The sequence below is a fragment of the Xenopus laevis genome, chromosome 1S (genome assembly GCF_017654675.1).
Source record: "Xenopus laevis strain J_2021 chromosome 1S, Xenopus_laevis_v10.1, whole genome shotgun sequence".
Lineage (NCBI taxonomy): Eukaryota > Metazoa > Chordata > Amphibia > Anura > Pipidae > Xenopus > Xenopus laevis.
Window position 1 is genome coordinate 189,703,799 of NC_054372.1, and position 22,590 is coordinate 189,726,388.

At 38.1% G+C, this 22,590-nt stretch overlaps 1 protein-coding gene across 22 annotated transcripts in view; it reads right to left on the reverse strand.

Moving 5' to 3' along the window:
* nedd4l.S (NEDD4 like E3 ubiquitin protein ligase S homeolog) overlaps positions 1 to 22,590 on the reverse strand; it is a 255,233-nt gene that overhangs the window by 12,048 nt on the left and 220,595 nt on the right. For all 22 annotated transcript variants that reach the window (XM_018235316.2, XM_018235308.2, XM_018235302.2 and 19 more), the window contains 8 exon segments: positions 20,505 to 20,563; positions 15,001 to 15,066; positions 11,065 to 11,294; positions 9,864 to 9,985; positions 8,152 to 8,222; positions 6,911 to 7,006; positions 5,080 to 5,153; positions 2,375 to 2,435 (listed from right to left, as the gene is read on the reverse strand). In XM_018235316.2, the coding sequence (XP_018090805.1) occupies positions 2,375 to 2,435; positions 5,080 to 5,153; positions 6,911 to 7,006; positions 8,152 to 8,222; positions 9,864 to 9,985; positions 11,065 to 11,294; positions 15,001 to 15,066; positions 20,505 to 20,563 (779 nt within the window).

Sequence of the window (22,590 nt, forward strand, 5' to 3'; positions counted from 1 at the left end):
TTGGAGACACAGATCTTTATTGCTAAAGGGCTGTGGTTGCCTTGGGCTGGTACAGAAGCACAAAACATCATGTACAACATTTTCTACCTACTTCTTTAGTTCTCCTTTAAAGGACATCAATCATGCCAAAACTGTTTCCCCCATAAGGTGGGTAGAGGGTATAGCAGGGTGGCAGGTCTGGGACAGGTTACAGGTTAGTGGATAGGGAATGGGCATCGGTCCACCCAACCAGACCCGTGCAGGTCTCTGCCTTGAGCCCTTGTATGTGTGTGCAGATCTCACTATCACACTAAAATCTGCTCTGCGTGTGCTCTGATTGGTTCATCCTGTACTTGTCATTGGTCACACATCCAGGAGAATGAAGGCAGGGCATCAACCCATGTGCCTTAATCTTTATATAGGCGGGTTTTTGCCTGGACTTAAAAGGCTGAAAATGTATGAACCTGTGTCTTTTTCAATCTCAACTACATGTTACTATGGCATTACATTGTGCACACAGAATTCCTACACTTATATATATATATATATATATATATATATATATATATATATATATATATATATATATATATATATATTAACATGCATTTATGTATCTGAGTGACAGCTGTCATATTGAATGCTTTGCAAATAACTAATAACACCCTCTATTTCTGGAATTCTTTGTACAGACTGCAGTTATGCCATAGGATAGAACCCACTCATGTTTTATTGGAGGTACAAGTCTATACAAGGAGCAGGAATGTTACCATTTTAGGGTCAGTGATGTACAGGTAGTAGGTGTTTGTTACAGAAATAACTCTCAATTGTGCACCAATAGAAGGGAAGAGTTATTTATATGAGTGATAATGGAAAGGATGAACGACATTAGCTGCCAGATACTTTTGCTACAGTTTTAAGCCAAGGACAAGTCCTTTTAAAGGATAACTAATGCGTAACTAAAGAAGTAGCTAGAAATGTTGTACATGATGTTTTGTGCTTCTGTACCAGCCCAAGGCAACCACAGCCCTTTAGCAGTAAAGATCTGTGTCTCCAAAGATGCCCCAGTAGCTCCCCATCTTCTTTTCTGCTGATTCACTGCACATGCTCTGTGCTGCTGTCACTTACTGAGCTTAGGGACCCACTCACAATATACAGTACACATAGAATAGAAATGTCACAATATAAGGCTGATTAGTAATTAATACAGATAATTACTACATGGCAGCACAGAAACCAGTGCAATTAGCATCAGAATTGAATAATCAGCAAACCTGTAGCATCAGCTTATATTACAGCCAGGGAAGCTCATTTTCTGCTGGATAATTAGTGACGAGCCCTAAGCTTAGCTTCTCAACAGCCAATCAGAGCCCACTGAGCATGTGAGTGTCACAGACACTTTCCAAGATGGTGACCCCCTGTGACAAGTTTGAAGTCCTGGATCATTGCTGCTATTGACAAGCTCAAACTTTAGCCTCATGCAATAAGTTCACTATATAAAATATGGCATTTTTAGCCTTATTAATTTTTAGGGTTTAGTTCTCCTTTAAATAAAGGGCAACGTACAGAAGGCCAGAACACTTTACTCTTGTGTTATGACAGTTATAAAGATTATTATAATACCTTTACCCAGTTTACTAGTAGCTTAGGCCTTGGACTCTGCCACAGCCTTGACTATAAACTATTTTCTGCCGTGTCCCAAGCCATAAAATGAATGAAGCAATGTAATCTCGATGTAACAGAATAAACGTTATGGAATTATTGTAGAGAGCCATAAAATCAATGTAAACCACAGTTATAAGAGAAATGTTGTACATTATACTTAGCTCGAGTGAAGGTATAAAAAAAACTTTGAATTTTGAAAGTTTTTTTTGGCTACTTCGACCTTTGACTTCGAATCGAACGATTCAAACTAAAAATCATTCGACTATTCGACCATTCGATAGTCGAAGTACTGTCTCTTTAAAAAAAAAAAAAACTTCGACCCCCTAGTTCACCACCTAAAACCTACCGAAGTTAGCAATGTTAGCCTATGGGGAAGGTCCCCATAGGCTTTGCAATCTTTTTTGGGTCAAAGAAAAATCGTTCGATCTATGGATCGAACTATTTAATCGTTTTTCGTTTGATCGAACTATTTGTGGTAAATCCTTCGACTTCGATATTCGAAGCTGAAGGATTTACATTCGGCAGTCGAATATCGATGGTTAATTAACCCTCGATATTCGACCATAAGTAAACCTGCCCCTGAGTGTATTTTACACTAGAACTTTATTAAGAGACTTTCCCAAGTAGAATAGTGGAACGAGGCCATTGCTAAAGTACAGTGTCCCACATGGTACATCATATAAACTGAGCAGTATTCTAAAATGGAAAAAAATGAAAGTTGCATACTTACTTCTAAAAAGGCATTCATTTGCTTCTGCACCCGATTAACAAACCTCCATTGGATAACGAGGCTACGAAAAATGAAAGGAAAAACTTTTAGTTGATTGAAAATTGTATGTTTTGTACACACTTTGTGCTGATCTTACCCTGACGGACAGTAAAAAGTACGACCAAAAATGAAAACGCTCCAATAAGTACCGGTAGTCAATTGGTTGACACACTGAGATGTTCTTCATGATTGCTGGAAATGAGTTTCACTTTCATGTTGTAGAGATTTAGTAGCCAAGTCCAGGCCATGTATTAGTAGACTTAAAGGACAACTAAAGCCTAAAAATGAATTTGGCAAAAAATGCCATATTTTATATAGTGTACTTATTGCACGAGGCTAAAGTTTCAGCTTGTCAATAGCAGCAATGATCCAGGACTTCAAACTTGTCACAGGGGGTCACCACTAATTATCCAGCAGAAAATGAGCTTCCCTGGCTGTAATATAAGCTGATGCTACAGGTTTGCTGATTATTAAATTCTGATGCTAATTGCACTGGTTTCTGTGCTGCCATGTAGTAATTATCTGTATTAATTACTAATCAGCCTTATATTGTGACATTTCTATTCTATGTGTACTGTATATTGTGAGTGGGTCCCTAAGCTCAGTAAGTGACAGCAGCACAGAGCATGTGCAGTGAATCAGCAGAAAAGAAGATGGGGAGCTACTGGGGCATCTTTGGAGACACAGATCTTTACTGCTAAAGGGCTGTGGTTGCCTTGGGCTGGTACAGAAGTACAAAACATCATGTACAACATTTCTACCTACTTCTTTAGTTAGGCTTTAGTTCTCCTTTAAGTGCTTCGATGGTGGTTTATTCATCAGATAGAAGATATCTATGATGGGGTGCAGACTCTATGCAACCTTTGGTTTATTTAAAACTTGAAATCTCACCAACGTGAATGGGCTACTGGGGGTACTGGGAAAACACACTTGATAAAGGGCTCTTGGCCCGAAACATGTTGTGTGCAATAAAGAGCACCTAGCAGCAAGTTCTGCCTCTTCGTTTGCTTTCTCTCAGTTCTCTTACTAATGGGTACTGGGAAAAAACGGGGTGGGCACCTGTGGATCAAACTCCCCCAACTAGATTAGGCAGCCGCAGACTCATATATATTCACTTCTGTCCTGATGACACACTGTATGGGCAGATGCTGGTTATAAGACATTGCAGCATGGATTTCAACTTGAGTTCAGGGAGGGTGGGTTAGGGTTTCTACATGTGGGGGGCCCCAGGTGACCAGTCCTGCATTGGTATGCCAAGACAATTATTTATGATCCTATTGGTCCAGGGGTCAAACAACAACACAATTTGGCTTAGCATGTGGGTGGGCAAATCTCGCCAAGGATCGGATCTTCTAGTTTACGAGACAAAAACCAGTGAGAGACCCATCACAACAGAGAAGTTTAGCCCTGAGGTTTCTTTTGCTTCACATCATGTTTTTTTTTAACACGTGAGATTTAAAGTAACAAAACGTCGCAATCATCTGTAGGAATTGTATAGAAATAATGTGCTGCTTGTTCTCTTGATGACTCAATGCGACTAAAAATAACAGAACAGTAAATAAGCAGCTGGGGTGCCTTTGTTTATAGAAGGGGAAAATCACATCTAATGCACAGAAACGGCACACAAAATGCACAATCCTGACTTCTCAATAGACATCAAACAGCATTGTCAAAAGGACTTCTATGTGTAATATATATAATATATATCCATTGGTTGGGCTGGAGCACCCACATTCATAGAAAACAACTGCCTGGGTGTGCCTTCATATAAATACACAAAAAATTAACCGCACTCACAGGACTTTTGTTGCATAAAGATTAGTGATTTATTGTGACTTTTCGGCTCCTAAACTTGAGCCGTCTTCAGGAATTGGAAACCCATTATCCAGAAAGCTCCGAATTGCGGAAAGGCTGTCTCCCATAGACTCCATTATAATCAAATAATCCAAATTTTTAATAATAATTTCCTTTTTCTGTGTAATAATAAAACAGTAGCTTGTACTTGATCCCAACTAAGATATAATTAATCCTTATTGAAAGCAAAACCAGCCTATTGGGGTTTAATTCATGTTTACATGATTTTCTAGTAGATTTAAGGTATGAAGATCCAAATTGCGGTAACCTCCCTTATCCTGAAAACCCCAGGTCCTGAGCATTCTTGATAACAGGTCCCATACCTATTGTGCTTCGTGATTTTCTTGCCAATAAAGCACTAAAAGCAATTTACTGAACTCTGAATCAATGTGTGGGAGGTTTGGAAAAGCAAAGCAAAAGGGTCTCTTGCAGCTACAGTAAATCTAGGGATGCACTGAATCCAGATTCTGCCTTTTTCAATAGGATTCGGCTGAACTGAATCCGAGTCCTAATTTGCATATGTAAATTAGGGGCAGGAAGGGAAATCACATGACTTTTTATCACAAAACAATTAAAATGTTTTCCACTTTTTCCATCCCCACCCCCGAATTTGCATATGCAAATTAGGATTCGGTTCAGTATTCAGCTAAATCTTTCTTGAAGGATTCAGCCGAATCCAAAATAGTGGATTCAGTGCATCCCTTGTGGTAACCCCCATTTCTCTGGTCAAGCGGTGAACTTGCTCTGAAATAAGGACGACATTCGGGCGCATGGGAATTTAATAACAACAAGAAATTAACAGCAGAACATACTCAATGTATTCTCGCTTGTTGTCATTAGTCACCACCATCTCTGATCCGTTAGGCTTCAGATCCACCTGGTAGGTCTGCGAAACAACAAACATTTTTTTTGTTATAAATACACCAATTGTACAGTGGAAAAAGTGAAAAAGTTTAAAATGGAAAACATACTTATCAAACAGCAGTTTAAACAAGGCATTAGAAAGAACAAAGAGTTTCCCTTATGGCTTAATTTTATATGTAAAATCTACAATATGCCTATTTATATAAATAATGTATATAATGGATGGATGATACTATTGTTACACCTTTCTACAGCTGGTGAAGTCCACTGGAAAAACTGGAACGAGTTATATATTTGCACAGATTTTTACATAGGCTCCCATTATCACCATAGTTACCATTATAATAATCAAACTATTTATTATTTTAGTACTTTCATCCCCATTACATGGTGGTTCCCATACGTCCCCCCTCTGGAGGCCTTAAGCAGTCAGGCCCGGATTTGTAGTGAGGCCACGAAGGCCCGGACCTAGGGCGGTAAATTATTAGGGGCGGCCTTCTGACTGGCCGCTTGCTGAGGAGTGGGAGGCGGGCACTAGGACCGCACAGTTTTTTTGCTTTATTTTCGTTTTTTTTTTTTGCTTTATTTTTTTTGCTTTATTTTTGTTTTTATTATTGTTATTTCTATTTTTCACCGTCATATTTGGCAGCTTACTGAAAAGTTAATATGTCTTTATTACTGTTTAATACTATGTCTTCAACTGTATGAAGAAAATCAAATAAAAAGAGTTGAAAAAAAGAAAAAAAAAAAGAATGATGAGACTGAAATGCTGTTGTATAATAATGGGTGACAGGGCCGGCCTTAGGCCTATTGGACCAATTGGGCCCCGCACCACAGGGCAGCACAGATAATATTTCCCTCAGCACATGATGCTGCCTGGCCTGCCCCCAACTTTGAGAGTCCAGCCCATCCCCAAATCCATAGGTCTAGCCTGCCCCCAACTCTCATAGGCCCAGCTTTCCTCCAACCTTGATAGGCCCTGCCTGCCCCCAATCCAACCAAGCCTGCTCCCAAGCTGAATCGGCCCAGCCTGCCCCAAACTAATTGGCCCAGTCCACTCTCCTATTTCCTCACTCTCTCTCTTACCCTGTGTGCCCCTATTATGTGCCCCTATTTCATCCCTCTCACTCTCTTACCTTGTCTGCCCCTTTCCTTTCTATTTTGTGCCTGTATGCCCTTATTTTCCTAAATACTTGGTGTGTCAGTAGCCAGCAACACTTTGTCTAGGGGCCCCGCCAACATGGTCCCAATTGGGCCCCACATTTGATAGGACCAGCCCTGATGGGGGACATTCCTAACATGCCTATTTACTTTAGCCAAGCCTGCTAAGAACATCCAAAGCCTTCAGAAGCTGAAGGTAATGACAAGGCTAAATCATCGTTAAAGGGGAACTACGGCGAAAATGAAATATAGGCTTCAGCATACTGAAATAAGAAGTTTTCTAAATATAATCACTTAATAATAATGTTCCGTTTCTGAAATAATCAAGTTTATCTTCACTATTTCTCTCTCAGCATCTCTCTTCATTCTCTCTTCATGCAGCAGTTGGGTGCCAGTTATTCATTGACAGTTAGATCCAATATATCTTATCTTAGTTCCCCTTTAATCATAGTGCTTTCCAGACCTTCGTTCCTTGGAATCCTGACTGTTCACTTAACCAATGAACTATTTTCTCATAAAAGTGTTCACAGGGATCCACAAGCAAGACAGGAACTTTGGTGCTGTGTTTTTGGGCTCCACATATACAGTAATTTCAATGGAAGAATTGGCTGTACCTACCTGACCAAAGTTTTCTTCATCAATGCAAAACATGAGATCCAGCTCAGTTGGGTCATTTTCTAAGATCCATTTTAAAGAATTGTAGTATTCACTGTCCTGCAATAACAAGACACAGTAATTGGCCACACGGTACTCTCAGCCATAATTTGCTATGAAACATGCATGAGAAATCTTGAAATTTGATAGGACAAATAGATTTTTATCAGTACTGGGCATCTTCCTGTTGGAATATAGTGAAGCTTGAGGGCACAGCTCATTGGGTACATGCATGCACCTAAACTCTCTATTACAGGTATGGGATCTGTTATCCAGAATAAATGGGACCTGTATTGACAAAAGTGAGGTTTTCAGGTATATCAGTACAGGTATGGGGCCTGTTATCCAGGGAGGTTCTGGATAACGGATCTTATAAGTAATTTAGATCTTTATAAGTTAAGTCTTCTAGAAAATCATATAAACATTAAATAACCAATAGGCTGGTTTTGCCTCCAGTAAGGATTAATTATATCTTAGTTGGGATCAAGTACAAGATACTGTTTTATTATTACACAGAAAAAGGAAATCATTTTTAAAAATTTGGATTATTTGGATGAAATCGAGTCTATGGGAGATGGCCTTTCCGTAATTCGGAGCTTTCTGAATAACTGGATAATGGATCCTACACCTGTACTATTATTTGCTTATACCAGGAATATTCAACTAACAGCTTTTTACCCAATTTCCCATAATCCCACCAAGGAAATCATTTTTAAAAATTTGGATTATTTGGATGAAATCGAGTCTATGGGAGATGGCCTTTCAGTAATTCGAAGCTTTCTGAATAACTGGATAATGGATCCTACACCTGTACTATTATTTGCTTATACCAGGAATATTCAACTAACAGCTTTCTACCCGATTTCCCATAATCTCACTGAGTTGTAGGACAGACATATATAGGTTTTGCATTCTGATGTTGGGGTGGCAGCATCATCTGCTCCCAGGGTTGTATTGGGGGGGCCTGTGGCCCACTGGGACTGTTGTCCAGGGCCCCCCTCCACGATGCAGTTTTTGTAGAAAGAACATCGGGAGAGGGGGGTCTGGCCCAGCGGGGGCCCATGAGGGTCGGGGCCCAGCGGGGGCCCATGAGGGTCGGGGCCCACAGGGGTTTTTTCTCGGTGCCCCGCTGGGCCAGTCCGACCCTGCCTGCTCCTCCTTTTCTGTGTCCAGCTTTGGCTGATGGCTGATTTATTTTCACTTACCACTGACTCCATGTCTTTCAGCGTTATTTGTTTCCCCAGCATCATCTTGTAGAATGGCCTAATGAAGAAACCTAGGGAGACACAAAAGAAAAGGAAAAATAAAATATAAGCAGAGATGACAAATAGCAATTAGCTGAAGCATACAGAAAACTGGCTCTGAGAAAGGCACCAATATTTTTCACCACAATGCAGTGCGGTGCATATTAGTGTAATTGAGAGTTATTGTGCCATGGTTAGGGCTAATGGGACTGTAAATCCACATCAAACAGTCGTCCCTGTTAGCAATAATAAGGATTCGGCACTGTTCCCAGCAAGGGAAGAATTATTAATCTCCTAGTGCTTAATGAAGTGCTCTACAGGGCTGATAAGCCCAAATGGAACAGTTGGAAATGATGAGGTCCAATAAGCTGGCAAATCTGTTAATGATTGCTAAAAAGCAACATTTAGACTGGAGTGCAATGATGGAATTGCTTTGAGAAATACTAACTGTGTGTGCAGAACAATTTTATGCATGAAAAAAAAAGATTGCTCTATTGATTAGTCTTAAAATAATTCCCTGTAGCCTTATGTGAGTAGATTCACTAACGGGTGGAAAGCAGAACCTGTATGTTATACGGTACGTCTGTTGTAAATTAAATTCTATTATTTCAATATAGGATAAAGGATGTATTTCCAGTCTTTTACTTATAGAATAATTTCTCACTGTGTGACCCAACACTGCACTGCGTGGACAGGTATAAAAACACCTGAGGAAGGGCCACTGGGCCCGAAACATGTCGTGCACTGGTTTTGAATAAATGAATCACTAATCAGCAATTGGTTCTCCAGAGTCTATTCTTTATATTATAAAAACTGTCCCTGTACATCAGTGATCCCCAACCAGTGACTTATGAGTAGGGATGCACCGAATCCAGGATTCGGCCTTTTTCAGCAGGATTCGGATTCGGCCGAATCCTTCTGCCCGGCCGAACCGAATCCTAATTTGCATAGGCAAATTAGGGGTGGGGGAGGGAAATCACGTGACTTTTTGTCACAAAACAAGGAAGTAAAAATGTTTTCCCCTTCCCACTCCTAATTTGCATATCTATATTAGGATTCGGATTCGGTTCAGTATTTGGCCGAATCTCTCGCAAAGGATTCGGGGGTTCGGCTTAATTCAAAATAGTGCATTCAGTGCATCCCTACTTATGAGTAACATGTTGCTCACCAACCCCTTGGATATTGCTCCCAGTGTGGCATTAAAGCAGGTACTTATTTTTGAATTCCTGTCTTGGTTTTGGTTGCAGAAAAACCAGGTGTACTATGAAACAAAGCCTTCTGTAGGCTGCCAGTCCTTGTTTGTGGGATATTAACAGTTTTAGACGGCTAATACCAGGCTTTGGCTCAATGGCAGTGCAGTGTGTGTCAAGTGCAAGTGGATTGGCTGCATAAACACAGGCTGGGAAACAGCCAATAGCCTTAGGGTTGCCGACACTCCCACCACCAGAGAGAGCAGTTGTGCAGAAACCTTGGTATTAGCAGTCTAAAACTGTCAAAACTGTTTCTATCTCAGAAACCACTAAAAAAAATTAATTGGATCATATGGTGCCAGAATTCATAACAGAGGTGTTTCATAAAAGTCAGAAGACTTGGGAAAAGAAAAAGGAGTTATAAATATACAGAGGATACTGTTCCAACCATATTGGGAATCTGTTTGGTTCTTTGGATCTTACCATCTAATAATTTTCCATGGAACACAGCGAGCCCAGCAATCCGACCAATAAACGTGAAGTAGGAAAGGTGATCTTCATTGCAAAGACCCGAATTAGGATTTATTTGAAGTGTGTAATTGTCCCTGAAAAGGGCAAAGAAGAAAAGTCAGCGTTTTTATATATTTAATTGCTAAACATTATGTTTTGGGTTTCTGTACCAACCCAAGGCAGCCACAACCCTTTGGCTGTGAAGATGACTCCTTCTTCTTTTCTGCTATTTCACTGCACAAGCTCTGTCCCCATTTTCTACTTCATGATTTCTAATGACCCCTAAGCTCAGCTTCTCAACAGCTGCCCAGAGCCCACTGAGCATGTGCAGTGCCACTGACACTCACAAGATGCCTAACAAGAGCCAAGCTGGGGAGCTACTGAGGACAAATTTGAAGACCTGGATCATTACTGTTATAGGGCTGCAGAACATCTGGGCTGGTACAATAAGTTTAGATTGTAAAATACAGCATTTCTATCCATATTCATTTTTACACTTTCACCTTAAATTATAAACAGACTCTTTAGATATAGAGAATTAATGACTGCGGCCAATAGTATTAAAGGAGAAGGAAAGCTACCGAAGCAGTTTATTGCCAATAGATTAGTAACAATAGTGCAAGCTATAAAACTATATTTATTCTGCAGAATGCTTTAACATACCTGAGTAAACAGCTTTAGAAGCTCTCTCTGTTTGTTTAGGATAGCAGCTGCCATATTAGCTTGTTGTGACATCACTTCCTGCCTGAGTCTCTCCCTGCTCATTCATAGCTCTGAGCTCAGATTACAGCAGAGGAGGGAGAGAGAGGAGTAAACTGAGCATGCTCAAGCCCTAGCCCTGGAGGTTTAAGATGAAAACAGGAAGTCTGATACAGAAGCCCATGAGTACACAATAGAAGGAAAGAAATGTGGCTTTCCTTTTGAGCAGCATTACTTTGAGGGGTTACTGGTGTATTTATATAGACCTTTCTGATAAAGCTTACTTAGTTTTAGCCTTTCCTTCTCCTTTAGTAGCACAGTACACAAAGATGGGGTGACAGATAAAGAGGGTGCAGGACGTTTCACTAACAGGGAGGCCAGAGATGTGAAGTTCCAGATCTAAATGAACACTATTAAAGGGATGATTTGATATAAGAGGACGCAGGAATCTGTCAGGCTGTGCTATTGCACTTACGTAGCGGAGTATTCAAACAGCCCGTAGTATGGATTAAACATCTCTTTGGACAGAAGGAAGAACCATTCCCTTGCTACTCCCCCATAATCGAGGCCTTTTTCCGACTCAAATTCAATCCACAGTCTGGCTTTAAGGACATCCGGCCGCTTCACCGACATTATCCTCCTGTACGATTCTTCGAAAATGTTGTTTCTGTGAAGCTTCATTTCAAATCGGTTTGGTATATCCGCCTGAATGCCACGTCAGAGAGAGGAATTGTGTAATGAGCAACACTCTAAAGTACAGCTACACGGACACTAGCTTTATTATAGGGGTTCCTAACATCATTATACTGGCAAATAATTACACTGAACAAATTAACACAGAGAAGGACTCTTATGTACCAATTAAAGGGGAACTTCATCAAATGTGTTTCTGAATATCCCTTTAATGGGGTGGGGAGAATTGTAACATTACAAACAGACATGTCTATATGCTCTAAACCCATAACAATAAACATTATAGGCTATTTATAGCCATTTATAATAAATATAAGGTCAACTGATTATTTATTATATTATATTTATTATATTATATTTATTTATTATATTATACACTCTTTATCTAAAATGCTATAACGTGTGTGGCAAAGGCCGGTTATTATTGGACAGGAGAATATGTGGTTTCAGTGATCACTAAGTTGCGCATATAGAATGGTTCAGACTCTGCAAAGCCTTGTACAAAACACAGGGGGCGCTATACACGGAATTGAAGCAATGCCATGTACACTTTGGGGGTTATTTATTAAAGTCCGAATGCCAAAAAATCAAGTTTTTTTTTTTACTATAAAATCCGAATTTTTAATGAAAAAAAAAAACTCGATATTTATCGGTATTTATTATACCCCGAGGATTGAAAAAGTCTGAATCTGAAAATCCAGCACCTCAGACCTGTCGAGGTTGTATATAAGTCAATGGAAGTCCTGAAGATATCCTGATCTGTGCTGGGTTTCATGCAATAATCTAAGATTTCATGGTTTTCGGACAAAAATCTGAAAAAAACGAAAAAATTCATACAATTCGAATTTTCTAATTTTTTTCAAGTTTTTTCCAGCACAGGAAATTTTCAGGAAAATGTATTTATAATAAGGGAAATAAACCGTGCGGATTTTGGTCAGAGTAGTTTTCAGTAAAAAATAAGATATTTTTGGATTTTGATAAATAACCTCCTTGGTGTTAACCCATAGCAGCCAATCAGAATTCACATTAACTACATAAATCAAAACGGATTGGTCGCTGCTATGGAGCAAATGCGCATTATCTTATCCATGTTGTCAACGGGCAATTAATGTACTAAAGGCATGTGTATCAAAGGCACTGCCATCCCATTTGTCAGCTAATTCTACTGAATTGAGCTTTATTCCAGTTTAATAATCAGATTTACATCTTTGATGAGAATTGTGAAGCGTTACTGCTGCCGCTTTGTTCATTACAATAACACCCCAATGCTTGATAATTCATAATTAGGAGAGGGCAATGCCGTAATCAAAACAGTAAACAAGTCAGGATAATTATGCTAATAGCTTTTGCAATGACAACTAGCTTTAACAATTATTGATGCACTTTAATTGGCTGCCAGAAATAAAATGGCTTTTTGTTTTCAGTTTAAACCTTATGGCACTCTATGTGAGCTTTAGAGAGTAGCCACAAAAGGGTTAAATTGACCATTAAAAGGATAAACAAAGCCCCACAGCATAATGTGAAATATCAGGGGCAGATTTATCAAGGGTCGAATTGAAAATTATAATTATAAATTCGAATTTTCAAGTTTTTTTATGGTCAAAACGGTCAAATTCAACTAGGGAGTTCAAATTCGATTAGTTTTTTTTAAAAATATCAAATTCGATTTTTGAGATTTATCATACTCTGAAACTCATATTGACTATTCACCACCTAAAACCTGCCAAATTGCTTTATAAGTCAATGGGAGAGGTCCAGGGATCAATTTTGAGTTTTTTGCAGCCTTCCTGACGCTCGAGTTTTTTCAGAGAAAAAACAAATCGAGTTTTCGAAATTCGATTTGAATTCGATACGAGTTTTTGGGTTGATACCATTCATCTGGTTTTAAAAGATTCGACTTTTTAAATAAATTCCCATCGAAATTTTGGTTGAATTTCGAATTTATGGGAATTTTTAAAAACTCACATGAATTCGAAATTTGACCTTTGATAAATGTGCCTCTATATGTCACTTTAGTGTAAAAGGAATATATTTATCCACGAACATCAAGGAACCGGCACACCCATGTACAAATAATTCACTTCTTTATTATTATACCATAAGACCTAATCCATAATAAAGAACTGAATTATTTGTACATGGGTGTGCCGGTTCCTTGATGTTCGTGGATATATACATTATTTAACTGAGCACCCCGTTTATACACTTTGGCCTTGGAGTGCGGATACTCACTGGACTGAGACATATATATATACATATATATATAATACACAAAAGTCATCTTGTAAATTATATCCTTATAAACTGTGAGTTCTGATGGTTATTTCTGTCACATGACTCACTGAAACTTGTGTATTATAATAAATAAAGTACCCCCAGTTGTAAAATATGAGGATATTAGAAGTTACCTCCGAGTTCCATGACCTGTATAATAACACTCGGTAACTTATAATACCCTTATAATATACAAGAGGGGGTACTTTATTCAATATATATATATATATATATATATATATATATATATATATATATATATATATATATATATATATATATATATATATATATATATATTGAATAAAGTACCCCCTCTTGTAAAATATAAGGATATTATAAGTTACCGAGGAGTTTCATGACCTGTATAAAAACACGAGGCCGAAGGCCGAGTGTTTTTATACAAATCATGGAACTCCGAGGTAACTTCTAATATCCTCATATTTTGCAACTGGGGGTACTTTATTTATTATAATACACACATTTTAGTGAGTCATGTGACAGAAATGACATCAGAACCCCCCGTGTATAACTGATGACATCAGAACTCACCGTTTATATAATTTACAAGATATTCATGGCTTTTGTGTCTACTTGAACTTTATATATATATATATATATATATATATATATATATATATATATATATATATATATATACAGTATATATATATATATATAAAGTTCAAGTAGGACTCGCACTCCTTATGTGTTCCAACTGAGTTTATTAAATCATCACTATAAGGAGTGCGGGTCCTACTTGAACTTTATATGCTAAACTTTTGACCGAGCACCCACCAGAGGAACAAATATATATATTTATATATATATATATATATATATATATATATATATATATATATATATATATATATATATATATATATATATATATATTCGACTATTGACAAATAAAATAAAAAAATAAAAATATATATTTATATATATATATATATATATTTTTTTTTTTATTTTTTTTTTCTTTCTTTCTTTTGCCTAAGGAAAGGTCAGCAGTTCTCATACTAATCTAGGGGAAAATACAGGGTTTCGTAGCAGCCACTTGTGAATTACCCTCCAATAAAAACTCATAAAAGTAAGTATCCCTAGAAATGGGAGCTGAAGACGTAATAGAGAAGGCAAGTACAGCCTTTAATTGCTCGGATAGGACTTTTATGACTAAGTAAAGAACAAGTCTCCTTGAAATGAACATGGGGAAACAAACACAAATGTTGAGATACGTGACGTGCCAAGGCTTTACAGAGTGAGTCACGGAGATCACTGAAGGTTGTGTTACTCTTCTTGGTGAATGATTAGAATGATTAGTTACATTACATAGTAGGAGGAGTATATACTTCCTTACAAGCAATTAGTGATTAGGCATTTCTAATGTGCCCAGAGCAGTTACACAGCAGCAGTAAAGCACTTGAAAAACGTCATTACTTACAGGTTTCTTCAACTTCTTCCTGAAGTAGTCGTATTTCTGCTTAAATTCTCTAGAGTAAGGGACGGCCTGAAAAACAGCAGCAAACATGTTACTTGCAGTTTTCTCTGTTTATTTACCCATGCTACAACATGCCTGGGCCCATTGATAGAGTTGCTATTTTATATTATGCCAAAAAAGGATTATCGAAACACCTGGCACAGAATGGAGCATTTACTTACAAACCTGGATTGCACCTGCCCTTTAGCATAGAATCTGTACGTTAAAGTTCTGGGTCCACTGTTTTTAAAAAAAGTGGGAACCCCAAAGTTCTGATGATGTAACTGGCAAAGTAATGTGTATGGGAATGAAGCTGTGCAAGTCTAGTATACACCTTTATAGAATACTAGTGCCTCACATTAGTGGATACTGGGAGATCTGGTACAACAAGGTTACTCACTGTAGAGGCTCTCAAGTCCATGTGCAACTAAGTATTGGGTAAGTCAGCCCCTGAATCATATTTAATTGCTCATATATGGGTGCTACTAATAAATACATTTAGAAATGCATTTACATTTATGTTTTGCTATGGATATACAGTGTATATATATATATATATATATATATATATATATATATATATATATATATATATATATATATATATATATATATATATATATATGGAGCAGACCCTGCTGGCACATTTAAGACACATGGGGGCTGATTCACTAAGGGTCGAATATCGAGGGTTAATTAACCCTCGATATTCGACTAGGAATTAAAATCCTTTGACTTCGAATATCGAAGTCGAAGGATCTAGCGCAAATACTGCGATTGTACGATCGAAGGATTATTCCTTCGATCGAGCGATTAAATCCTTCGAATCGAACGATTCGAAGGATTTTAATCCAATGATCGAAGGAATATCCTTCGATCAAAAAAACTTAGGAAAGCCTATGGGGACATTCCCCATAGGCTAACATTGACTTCGGTAGCTTTTAGCTGCCGAAGTAGGGGGACGAAGTTTTTTTTAAAGAGACAGTACTTCGACTATCGAATGGTCGAATAGTTGAACGATTTTTAGTTTGAATCCTTCGATTCGAAGTCGTAGTCGAAGGTCGAAGTAGCCCATTCGATGTTCGAAGTAGCCCAAAAAATTCTTCACTCGAATTTAGTGAATCGGCCCCATGATGTTGGAATGCTATTTATATCAATGGAATATGGCTGTGCCAACTTTGGCTATTAAACGGTTGATTCACCTTTAAATTTAATACGTTATAGAATGGCCTATTCTAAGCAACTTTTTAATTGGTCTTCATTATTTATTTTTAATCTTTTTAATTATCTGCCTTCTTCTTCTGACTCTGTCTAGCTTTCAAATGGGGGGTCACTGACCCCATCTAAAAACAAATGCTTTGTAAGACATACAAATGTATTGTTATTGCTACTTTTTATTACTCCTCTTTCTGTTCAGGCCTCTCCTATTCATATTCCAGTCTCTTATTCAAATCAATGCATGGTTGCTTGGGTGATTTGGACCCTAGCAACCAGATGGCAAAACAGAGAGCTGCTGAATTAAAAGTCAAAAACCAGAAATAATAAAAAATTAAAACTGCAATGGCAAATTGTTTCATAATAGCCCTCTCTACATCATACTAAAAGTTAATTTAAAGGTTAACAACCCCTTTAAGCCTGTTCCATATGTAGGCATATGCATAATGCTGTTACTGATTGCATATTGGTGCTGCTTGTGCAATGGTGCCTGATGTCAATATTCTCTGCACTATATTGTATATTTCAACCACAAAAAATGGGGGATTAGGCACTCAAAAAACTACAAAGGTCACCAAAATATAAATTAAAAACAAAAAAAACTGTATTTGAACAAAATCTGTTGCCTTAGCATTTTGTGCTTTCTAACCACTTAATCACAGGCCTATGATCATCCCAGGATTAAGTGCTCAGAAAGCATGAAGCGCGTAAGGCAATTAGGTTTTGCTCAAGTAAAGTCTGGGGCTGGTGCACCTGGGCCACATTACATATTGGTGAGTTACTACATATATATATATATATATATATATATATATATATATATATTATTTGTTTCCACTGGGGAACTGTGTTTTATGTTCCAATAGATTTTTTTCCGCACTTAATTGCCCTGATACTTTGGTGCTTGAGCAGTGAATGTGCATCAGTATTTGCCCAGAGCATTAAACGCCCAGCTTCTTAATAACAGCGATGTATTACCAGTATTTCAGCCACGGTGCTTTATTGATGTTCCAGATCAACAGTATTTCTATTGAATTCTCCAGGTTATTTTATGTAAACAGTTTAGAGTTCAATACGCAAACCTTCCAGAAGATGATTTCACAGTCAAAAAGGTTCCGGTATTTAAACACAACACATGCTCAACTCCATAGAAATAGCAGAAAAGTTGTGAGTAAATTGTGAACTTTTTCTACATAAGGGTAAGAGTAATATTTGGCAGCTAATCGAAATACTAAAATAATTGTAGTGTTAAAATGACATTGAAAAGTAAAGCTAAAGATATAGCCTTTTGTGAAGCAATCTTTGAGCTCTGGGCAGGCTTGTGAGCAGTGCCGGGGGTGAATTTTTCTAACTTTTCTAATTTTTCTACCATTTTAACTTTTCTATATTTATATCTTATATGGATTCTGCGTATAGATCCCTATGGACAATACTACACTATACTGGAGATGATCTGTCGATGAACTCTGATGCGGAAATCCTTGGAACTGTTGTTATTTGTTTTTATTAGGCTAGGCCTTTAAAATTCCTCAGAGGCAGTTGCCTTGTTTGAATTGTTCTATATACACGGGGAGGTGGGGTTAATGCACCTTGAGCATGGTTACCACTAATGAAGGGTGGAGTTTAATGTTTAAAACCATTGTGGAGAAAGCAATATGTTATCACTTGAAAAAGAGCTCAGCTCGAAACATGTCGTGACACAAATAAAGCACTGAAATATTTTGCAGCTATCTTCTGCGTGAAACCCTTTCATTTACCATAACGCTATTTTTTGAATATATGCTTCATTGGACGGAAGCAAAAATGATAAGGGTCAAGATTTACTGAAAATTTCCTCGACTGCCTCGTTTACATGCTCAACTCCTTTTGGGATCCCTTTACTGATATTGGTAAACCTGTTCTTTTAACAGTAAAACAGTTGTTGGGTAATGTAATAAATGGAACAAAGTTTATTACTGGTCTATTAAAGTGATACTGACACATTCCTGTAGAAATCAGAGGAACATGTCAGTATCAATGAAGAGATGTTGCATGCAAAATATTAGGAGCATAAAGCCCCCCAATGCCGTCCCCAGCTCAGCGAACCTTAGTGAAGGCGACTTTCCGGCACAGCTAAGGGATCTTACACATTTGTTTCAGTTACGCAGGGATGGGGGAAGCTCGATGATTCCATAGGCTAATTCCGAATGAAAACAGCATTCCAGCCTATGGAGACTGCGGAAGATCCATTAGATGGGCAGAAGAGTCGCCTTCACTAAGATTCGCTGGGCTGGGGATGGCTTGGGGGTGCTTTATGCTGCAAATATTTTGTGTGCAGAATCTCTTCACTATTAAGTTCCTACGATTTTTATAGGATTGTCACTCTCTCTTTTAACCCAGGGAAAGGCTGAAGAGATACAATGCAAGTAAAACTAGGCCATCTGCACCTGCACCTAATATTGCAATGGCAGTTGGTGTAGGATATCAACCCCAATATGTAATATAATGCACTAAGTTTGCCCAGTAGCGGTAACTCATGGCAACCAATAAGATGTCTGCTTTTAACCAGGTGACAAGTAAAGTCTACCTACCGGTTGCTACTGGTTATTGCACCAGTGCCTTTTATTACATAACCCCGTTAGCGTCTTAGTAATATAATAAATGGTGCGAAAGTTGCTACTGGTTTACAAAAAGGTGAAATAAGGTACAAAAAGGTGAAATATCAACAAGCACTCCATGATTTCACTTGTATAATATCAAAGGTTTTATTCCAGCAGATTAAAAACATACAGAATCCTGACGCATTTCATATCCACGATATGTAGTCATAGGCCTATGATTAGGTATCGTGGATACGAAATGCGTCAGGATTCTGTATGTTTTTAATCTGCTGAAATAAAACCTTTGATTTCATACTAGTGGATGACTACGTATCGTGCATACGAAATGCGTCAGGATTCTGTATGTTTTTAATCTTCTGAAATAAAACCTTTGATTTTATACGAGTGGATGACTACGTATCGTGGATACAAAATGCGTCAGGATTCTGTATGTTTTTAATCTTCTGAAATAAAACCTTTGATTTTATACGAGTGGATGACTACGTATCGTGGATACAAAATGCGTCAGGATTCTGTATGTTTTTAATCTTCTGAAATAAAACCTTTGATTTTATACGAGTGGATGACTACTTATCGTGGATACGAAATGCGTCAGGATTCTGTATGTTTTTAATCTTCTGAAATAAAACCTTTGATTTCATACTAGTGGATGACTACGTATCGTGCATACGAAATGCGTCAGGATTCTGTATGTTTTTAATCTGCTGAAATAAAACCTTTGATTTTATACGAGTGGATGACTACTTATCGTGGATACGAAATGCGTCAGGATTCTGTATGTTTTTAATCTTCTGAAATAAAACCTTTGATTTCATACTAGTGGATGACTACGTATCGTGCATACGAAATGCGTCAGGATTCTGTATGTTTTTAATCTTCTGAAATAAAACCTTTGATTTTATACGAGTGGATTACTACTTATCGTGGATACGAAATGCGTCAGGATTCTGTATGTTTTTAATCTTCTGAAATAAAACCTTTGATTTTATACGAGTGGATGACTACTTATCGTGGATACGAAATGCGTCAGGATTCTGTATGTTTTTAATCTGCTGAAATAAAACCTTTGATTTTATACGAGTGGATGACTACGTATCGTGGATACAAAATGCGTCAGGATTCTGTATGTTTTTAATCTGCTGAAATAAAACTATTGATTTTATGAGTGGATGACTACGTATCGTGGATACGAAATGCGTCAGGATCCTCTATGTTTTTAATCTGCTGAAATAAAACCGTTGATTTCATATAATTGGATGACTACGTCTCGTGGATACAAAACGGTCAGTGATTTTTGCCTTTTTTGTTAATATATAAGAAACGGAGTCGAGCCATATTTTATTAGCATAACAAAAAGGAGTCATTTGCTGAACACCTGATCGGTTGCTATGTATTACTAGACTGGGCATATGCCTTTAATGATATATACCATTCATTAACCAATTATTCCTTCCTTTGCAATTAGACATACTAGATATAGAACGGGTACACTAAAAAGGATCTCTCCGATTTTTGTCTGAACCACTGCCCAGCCAGTCTCGAACAGTTCCTGTGCTCATGTGTTGGGTGTAAAGTACAATAAATCCTTTACAGAAAGATAAGCGAAACTATGTGTGCCTCTGGTTGAAATTGCAGTGAGTCGAAGATACTTACAGGACCAGTTATGGCAGGATTCTGAAGTCGGGGGTCTTCCCATTGGGTTATTTTGGTGTCTGCAATATAAATACACAAAAATATCATTACAATGGCAGGATCCATAAAGGCTTTTATTACATAGAATTCTTGTATATACTTTGCTTCAGGAAAAGGCAACCTTAAAGGAGAAGGAATGACATTTTATAACTGGGGGTGCCAAAAGTTACGCACCCCCAAGTGTTTACTTTTACTTACCTGAAACACAGGGCCGGTGCTCCTATCAGTCTGGGGTTATTCCAGTGAGCAACACAGAGCGATCGTCTTCCGGGTTCTTTCTTCTCGCGGCTGCGCATGCACAATAGAGCGAAAAGCCGAACTTTAACGAAAAAGCCGACTATTTCAATCTACTGCGCATGCGTCTGCCCCGGGAAATTTGAAGGAAGACGATCTCTCCGTGGTGTTTGCTGGAATAACCCCGGGCTGGTGCAGTTTTCTGCTGATAGGAGCACTGGCCCAGGGTGTCGGGTAAGTAAATACAACCACTTGGGGGTGCCTAACTTTTGGCACCCCCAAGTGTAAAATAGTATTCCTTCTCCTTTAAGCACCTGTCGTGGTACTTTAACTCCCACCATGCTGACCCGTAAGCTGAAGTGAAGGCTGTCTATCATTACATACACTGAAATCCAGGCAAGTTCTATTTCTAAACATTCCCCAGACACTATCTGGTTCTCATTATCAGTTTCCTCACCCCTAAACCACCAACCAAATCAGCAAATCCCAAGATGCAGTTAGATATTCGGATTTTAATATGCTGCATTCATTTAGGAAAATCACATGCTGAAAAAGACAAAACATACAAGGATGGTCCCCTAACATCTTTCTCTATTATTTTGGGGGATCTGGGGCCAAAAATGAGGATGACATTTGTCTGGGTACACAAATAACTTTGCTACCAAAAATATGATTTTCATAATTGTTATGTGATTAAGGGTTTAGCTGTGACATTCTCTCCCTGAGGTGGAAGTAAGGGCAGATACAAAAGATTCCAGAATTGTTTGGGTGCCTTTTAGCAGCGAAAAGACAAGACGCGATTAGTATTAGTAACTCATAATACACGGCTTAGTCCATAGTCCAGGAAATTAGGAAGGTTTTTTTCTACTGAAGCAAACTGGGTTATTTTCCTTCCTCCAGTAGGGGTGTGTGTGTTTTTTTAGGGATGAACCAAATCCACTATTTTAGGATTCAGATGAATCCTGAATCCTTTGTAAAAGATTTGGCCTGATTACCAAACTAAATCCAAACCCTAATTTGCATATGTAAATTAGGGAAATGAGGGGGAAAAACAGCCGTGTGCACATTTCAAAAATATTTTGACTTTGTGTGATGAAAAAAACCATTACTTTTCCAGATAAATACTATTATCTCTTAAAGGAGAAGGAAAGGCTACAATTAAGTAAGCTTTATCAGAAAGGTCTATATGAATACACCAGTAAAGTAAAGCTGCTCAGAGTCGAGTCCTATTGTGTACTGTGTACTGTGTAGTATTGTGTACTCATGGGCTTCTGTATCAGACTTCCTGTTTTCAGCATAAACCTCCAGGGCTAGGGCTTGAGCATGCTCAGTTTGCTCCTCTCTCCCCTCTCTGCTGTAATCTGAGCCCAGAGCTATGAGTTAGCAGGAAGAGAGTCAGACAGGAAGTGATGTCACACCAAGCTAATATGGCAGCTTATATCCCAAACAAACAGAGAGTTTCTAGAGTTGTTTCTCCAGTATGATAAAGCATTCTAAAGAATAATTATAGCATTCTGGCTTGCACTATTGTGGTTAATCCCTTTGCAATAAACTGCCTTGGTAGCTTTCCTTCTCATTTAAAGGAGGAAAACACAAGTAGATCCCCCTCCAAAACACTAATCAACATTTTCAATGCCACTCTAATGACTATGGTGTGTTAAATGGAAGCAGATAACCTTTCTACATTTCCAGGGATCCCCAGTAGAGGAAATGTCAGGAAGGAATCTAAGATATTTGCTTCAAATCACATCACTTGTACCTCAAGGTGCCTAGGCCAAGCAAGTGGCTCTTTTCTTGATTTGGCCACCCATGT